The following is a 7,298-nucleotide window of genomic DNA, read 5'->3' on the forward strand; positions in this document are numbered from 1 at the left end:
CTAAGCTGGAAATGAGGCTAATGAAAAAACCTAGCAGCGTTAGCAACTCTGGTCAAAGAGGCTAAAATCCTGAGGATTCTTTGCTTAAGGTAAATCTATTCTTGACCATTGATTGGTTTTCTGTTTTTCTCCCTGCAGGATGAAATGAGAAGTAGTATCAGGCAATGTTTATAGACCAAAGAGAGTTCACTGCAGTATAAGGAAAGAAGTGTGACTTCATTCTTAATGACAGATTATCACACCAGTACTATTGAGCCTCAGCAGTATTACAGGAGTTTTGCAGAGATATGAGTCAGCAACATCCACCCCATTTTCAGGCTATAGCTGTACTATAATCTGATCAATGAACAAGGGAGGAGCCTGGTCCAAAGAACAAATCTGGAGTTGATGCCATGTTTGCTGGCCAGAAAATAAATAGTTCCTCACTAAGCAAGATTTCTCTGCAGGATTTTACCCCTTTTAAATTCTTCACACATTAGACTTCAACCTCTACATACTGATCTAAGCCACCGTGCCTAATACTTGCAAAAACCCCATGAATGATGTAGTTTATGTAAACTCAAGAGGCTTCTAAATAATTTCTTTTATTGGAAGAAGGAATATGTACAGAGTAGCTTCAGTAGACTACAGAATTGTCTCCAAGACTCTGGGAACACAATCCTTAGAACATTTACTGTAGGCCCCATTGAGAATACTGGGATTCTGAATGGATCTGCTAAGGGTAGTCAAGATATTTTTTTTAAGTTAATTCAATGATTTCTTGAAAGGGGTCCAGCATGCTCTAATCTTTATTAATTGTTTTGGTCACTCTTGCATGCAATCATTCTTCCACGTAGCTCACCTGGAGTATCAAATATCATAATGGTCTCACTTGCTTTCAAAAGATCACTTTTTCCATGTTAATACATTAATTTAATTCCTTTCCTCCCAGATGGAGATCACCACTTCTAAGCAATGGAATCACACAGGATTCATTCTGTTGGGATTTGGAGAAGCTGAAGAGTTCCGTATTCTTCTTTTCCTGGTGTTTGGGGTGAACTATATTCTTACCATGACAGGGAATATCCTCATTGTCATTTTGGTTGTGTCAGATCAGCACCTTCACACTCCCATGTACTATTTCCTGGGGAATTTATCCTTCTTGGAGGTCTGCTATAGCTCAACCATTCTACCTAAGATGCTGGCAGGTTTCCAAACTGGGGACAAATCCATTTCTGTCTCAGGCTGTTTCACACAACTGTTTTGCTTTGGTTGTCTTGTCATTGTGGAATGCTACCTCCTCTCAGTGATGTCTCTCGATAGGTATGTCGCCATATGTAAACCACTTCATTATGCAACTATTATGAATGGCAGGGTCATCCTGCACCTGGTAGTAGTGTCTTGGCTGTGTGCGGCATCCATATTAATTATTATCATATCTATGGTTTCACAGTTATCGTTCTGTGGCCCCAATGAAATTGACCACTTCTTTTGTGATTTCAGCCCATTGCTTCAGCTCTCCTGCAGTGACACAAGCCACATCACAATATCTGCTCTCATATTTGGGTCAATTGATATCTTACCCCCATTCATACTGACCATCACCTCTTATTTGTTCATAATCAGGGCCATCTTTAGAATTTCATCCACTACTGGCAGAGAAAAAGCGTTTGCCACTTGCTCCTCTCACTTAATAGTGGTCACCATTTTCTACGGAACACTAATGATTGTCTATATCTTGCCAAACACCAGCACACTCAGAGACCTTAAAAAGGTGTTTTCTGTCCCATACACAGTTCTGACCCCCATGGTGAATCCCCTTATATACAGTCTGAGAAACAAAGAAGTGAAGGACTCTATAAAAAGGGCTTTGGATAAATGTGTCTGTTCCAATGAATATAAGGCACAGAATGCTTTGTTGCTAACCAGGGGATGAGATATTAATGTTGTGGTGACCTTATGTTTTTCTGTTAATTTCTGTTTACATTTACCAAGTACTTTACAACTACTGAAAGTCATGTTTTGTTCTATTTAGATGCTTCCATATCTATCTATCTATCTATCTATCTATCTATCTATCTATCTATCTATCTATCTATCTATCTATCTATCTATCTATCTATCTATCTATCTATCTATCTATCTATCTATCTATCTATCTATCTATCTATCTATCTATCTATCTATCTATCTATCTATCTATTTCGTAAAGATAGAAATATAGAAATAAGACAGAGTATAAGTTGTTAATACAAAGAACAATAAAATATAGTCTTCATTTGTTACACTTAAACCCCCTCCATTAAGTGTCCCCTTTTAGTTAAGCTTTGAGTTTGGGCTGGGAGGCACTGCAGAGATATACTTAATAACGTAGACTCAGCTTACATAGGAAATCTAAGACCCCACATTTACTGCACAATGGTATGAACTTTTGCCCAAAACTTATAAACTTTTCACGTTTCCACCACATATGAAAAAAGAAACCTACCTTATCACCACATTTCCAACATTTTGATCATAGTTTTTAGCAATTTTAGCAATAACTTTTGGTGTCACATACCACCTATAAAACATTTTATACTTCCACAGTTCTTGGGATTCTTCAACTAATTTTCTGTTGGCTATAAATGTAACCTTTTTGTAGTGATTGCATAGAAAATTAGGTTTTTAACACAGTAGAAGACAGGTATTCAACACCATATTTTCAGGTTTGAATTAAATACTTAACATTGAACATTTCTTGTAGAACAGTATGAACTTTGGCCCTATAACAATACACTAATAAAGAAAAAAGAGAGGGGGGGAGCCCCACTTTATCATGACATTTCCAGCACTTACAATTATATTGCTTTAAAAGTGTACAGAAGAAGAATAAAGAAAAGATTTCAAACACCTTGTTCCCCCTTCTCTTTGCTTCTCCTTTCCCTTCCCCAATCTTCTTAAGGGGGTCTCATATCAAGGCTTACTGCACCTTGTTGTTCTCATAGACTTATATTCTGTCCAGTTAGGCTTTGGCATAGAAAGTGCAATTGTACTCTTTTCTGCAGAATATTGACCGATGGATCTTGAAGCAGTTGCACCTTTTTTTTCCTGAGAAGCTCCTTTAAATTGATTACTTTCAAAACAGATCCATGTATCTTTTGGTTGATTCTTGTGTACTGTTGCTTTGAAATAGCTGTATGCCTTTTTAAAAAGGCTGTCCTTATCTGGGAAGTCATGTTTTCTGCGAGGCTCCAACACCCCCTTTTCCATCTCCAAAATTTCAGATTTCTCTTCTGCTGATGATTTCCAACCTTGTTTAGAGCTGTCATCAGCCACTGTTATCGGTCCATCAATCCTGTTAAAAACTTCTTCCTTGCCATCTTGGATCTCCTTGAAAATATTCTTAAGCAAACCTTCTGTAAATGCTTTAAAATCTTGGGTTTGTTTCTCTATTAGATGGGGCATTTTTTTAAAACATAGACATGTTTTAGGCTTATAAGTCAGCAGCCAAGCTCAGACAATATTGCAAATAGCCAGGAGAAGTCCTATACAGTCCTAGGCAAAAGTTAAAGTCTGTTTAGTCCTCCAATGTTCTTCAGTGTAGAATGAAAAACAAACAGAAGACCAAAAAACAGCACAAAGATTAAAAACAGGGCAGTTCAGAACTAAAGCACTTGAACAGAAACTTTTCAGCAAGGTGAATTTAGTATAGCCAAAAAAGGTGTCCTTTAAGAGCTGGTTGCATATCAGAATTTCCTGTCACCATTAAATGATGTTTTGAAGTCAGTGAAGTCAATAGTTTCATCCTGGAGTAGAGTTCTCCCGAGATCTTCCCAATCACAGCTCTTATCTCCGGAAACCAAAACAACTGCTGTAAAAGCTCTTGCTACTTAGAGGGCTTAATGCACGTGTTGTAGTATGTGATTCGGGTAACACTCGCCACTGATTAAAAGTCTTGTTTGAAAATGATATTTACATGGACACCATTTTGGCTGAGTCCATTATTATATATAATAAATATGGACATTGAATAAGGATATTGCAAGTTTTGAAAAAAAACATTTCTTTATTGTTAACATGGTTAGGATAGGCTCATCTTCTCTTGACCAGAGCTGGGCTATTCTCGGGTGTGGCCCCCAATTGATGGAATGAGTTCCTAAGAGAGATCAGGGCCCTGCCAGAGTTAAAACAATCCTGCAGGATCTGCAAAATGCAGCTCTTCCACCAGGCTTTTGGTTGAGGCCAATGAAACAAGTACAGCACCAGAAGCTTTCCCCACAAGTTATGTCCAACAGAGCTGCAAGGAAGGGAAGTATAAAAATGTAATAAAATAAAATATAAATAAATAAATGAGCCATTTTGTTTATAGACTTTTGGCAAGTCTCTCTTTCCCTTGTTCTCAGCCTTATCACATGATCATGGGACAAATGAGCATGGGCTGTCACCAATATGTGTAGAGACACACAGCTCTATCTCTACCCAAATACAATTGCCAGATGTTTCAAATCATTTGCTGGGTGATTAGAACAGAGTCATTTGAAACTCAACCCTTCCAAGATGCAAGTCCTGTGGCTAGGCAGAAAAGTGGCAGATTAGGAAGCATGCCTGCCACCTTGGCCTCAGCCAAGAATCTTGGCATGTTCTTGGATTTTTTCCCTTTCAATGGAGGCTCAGGTTAGGGGAGTAACCTGCATGGCATTTTACCATCTTTGTCTGGCGAGGCTACTAGCAACCAATCTGTCCTTGGGCTGCTTGGCTATAGTTATTAAAGCAACAATCACCTCCAGACTGTATTTCTGTAATGTGCTCTACACAGGCCAACCCTTGTCCTTCAGCTGGAAACAGTAGCTAGTGAGGAATGCAGCTGCTAGGAGCCTCACAGGTACACCTTGGAGGGCTCATATACAGCCAGTGCTGAGATAGTTGCATTGGTGGTTACTGCACGGATCAGGTTCAAAGTTCTGGTAATAACCTTTAAGGCCATCCATGAATTGGGCTTCACTTATCTGAGGGACTGCTTGCCTCTTTAAGCCCCCCCCCCCACAGGGATGATACTGTGGATGCTAATTTGATGGAAATCCCTGGCCCCAGAGTTGTTTGCCTGGCCTTGAACAAAAAGGCCCTGACCTGGTGGAACGAGCTCCCAGGTGAGCTGAAGGCCCTGATAGAGCTTGCACATTTCTGTAGGGCCTGTAAGATGGAGCTCATCCGCTGTATCTTTAGTTGAGGCCAGATAAAGTGAAATCAGAGGTCCCTCCTCAGGGTGGACTAGTCCAACAGACTATGTCAGTCCATCAGGCAAGTTGCCACACCTTCCCCATGACAAGTGGCAGAGTGCTGGACTGGGGTGGGGGAAAGTTTATTTTTCACCACCGATCTTGCAGTTTTTATATGCTTGATTTTAATGTGGGTTTTATTGGGAATTTTATGTGACCTTTGTTACCCACCACAAACTGTTCTGGGAGTAGTATGATATAAGTCTAACAAATAAGTATATAAATGCCTAGTGGCACATGCACACTTCACATCTAAAAGCACGTTCCTTGTCTGGTGTCTATACCCTATTGAATAAAATAGGACTGACCTTTGAGCAGACCTGCTTAGGATCTCTCCCATAACATTTCAGCTGGGTCTTGTCTTGTTGATATTATTTTTCCCCATTCCTAACAATGGATGGGAGCTTTTAAAGGAGAGCTCATTTTACAGCTCTTCAGTTGTCCTAGTAGGATTTGATTTTAAGTTAATAGACAAATGTGTTTCCATTGGTCATTTAATAAATTCACTAAAGAAATGTTTGGCTGTCCTAAAACATTAATATGCTAAACATTTAACCACCTTTCTTGTTGTAACCAATCGCTTATGGCTCTAATACTATATTTTATAAAAAGAAAATCTACCTCTGCTTCTTTATCATGTTTTCTGCTGGGATTAGGCTTCCTTTGAAGTCATGTAGGATCCCCAGGGTATCGCTTAATTTCCTTTCTTTTTTTTTCTACTGAGGCACTGGCACAACTGAATATAATGGTTCCTGATAAATCTTCTCTTCCTTAGTTCTGCTTCTTCATCCCCATATCAGCATGCAAGAGGGCAGCACCCAATGGCTTAGATCCAGTCAGTTTGTCCCCTGGTGAAAAAGGCTATACTGAAAATGATGAGACCCATACAGATAACAGCCATGTGGGAGGGGTGACATGATAAGAATGGAAACTGGGCATGTCCGAGTGAAAAAGCTGGCTGGATCTGACGGAATGCAAAGGTTGAATGCCAATCAATGCATTTTGAAAACCAATTGATGCATTGGTTCATTTTGATTACTAGATGATATTTGTAATTCATTTTGTGCACTGAATGGTTACCAGTAGCTCTTCCATCCTTCCACCCCTACCTGTCACTGTTATCTATGGGTCTTTCTTTTGTATGAATCTGAGACACAACCAAAGCAAAAGGTAAGATAATGCAAAATGGGAAACTCTTATTAATTTTTGAGATACGTATATTTGTTTAAGACATTTTTGGTCCCACTTTCTCCCAGGAGTCACTGTGAATAACTAGAAGTGTCTGGGGTATTCCATTCCAATTTAAGCCTAAATACATAAATATTTTAAATGTTTACTATTTATTTTTGTAGCTAGTATATTGTTATATAGAATCCTTCTTGCAAAAATCAGATTGGAATAATGATAGCAAGTAAATCTTTGAGGATCCTGTGATGCTCACAGGCAGTGCAGACTATGTGGAGTTACACCTTTCCTAGTTCAATGAAATTCATAGACTTAAAAAGGGGTAATTCTTTATCTCAGTCTAACTTGTAGGACTGTTGGAAGGGTAAAATGAAAGAGGAAGGCAATAGTCCCATCAGAAGCATTGAACTCAATGGGACTTGCTTCCTCATAAGTGTGCTTCTTATTGCAGCCTAAATTCCTTGGAGAAAAAGAAGGATGAAAATTTAATAAGAATGCTGACTGAATGGAGGCAAGGTTTAAGGAGATCATTTATTCATAGGACGGTAAACCAAAGTTGGATTTGCAAATGTAGGCCCTAATCCAGAACATGTAATGTCTATTTAAGTATTACTGAATTCCGTGGGCCTTTATTTATCGAATCCTGTTGACTGCAGTGCTGCTAGTTTGAACTTCTCTGAATGGTATCTACTGTATGGTATCTACTGCCTGCTGGTGTAAAATGAACTAAGGGACTACGAAATGTCCTAAACTGGTCTAATCTATCAAAGTACTGAAGTGGGGTTGACTTCTCTTGAAGACAAAAACCATTTTGTTTGTAACTGCATGTGTGGGATTCTCAACAATTACGCTGGTTTAAATATATTGTCTTTACAG

At 38.9% G+C, this 7,298-nt stretch overlaps 1 protein-coding gene across 1 annotated transcript; it reads left to right on the top strand.

Annotated features, from left to right (window-relative positions):
• Positions 1–2,005, top strand: LOC143826496 (olfactory receptor 11A1-like). The gene is made up of 2 exons (XM_077315332.1): positions 1–89; positions 932–2,005. The coding sequence occupies exon 2, from the start codon at positions 932–934 to the stop codon at positions 1,913–1,915; it is 984 nt and encodes a 327-aa protein (XP_077171447.1). The 5' UTR covers positions 1–89; the 3' UTR covers positions 1,916–2,005.
• The last annotated feature ends 5,293 nt before the right edge of the window (positions 2,006–7,298 follow it).

The sequence above is a fragment of the Paroedura picta genome, chromosome 16 (assembly GCF_049243985.1).
Source record: "Paroedura picta isolate Pp20150507F chromosome 16, Ppicta_v3.0, whole genome shotgun sequence".
Lineage (NCBI taxonomy): Eukaryota > Metazoa > Chordata > Lepidosauria > Squamata > Gekkonidae > Paroedura > Paroedura picta.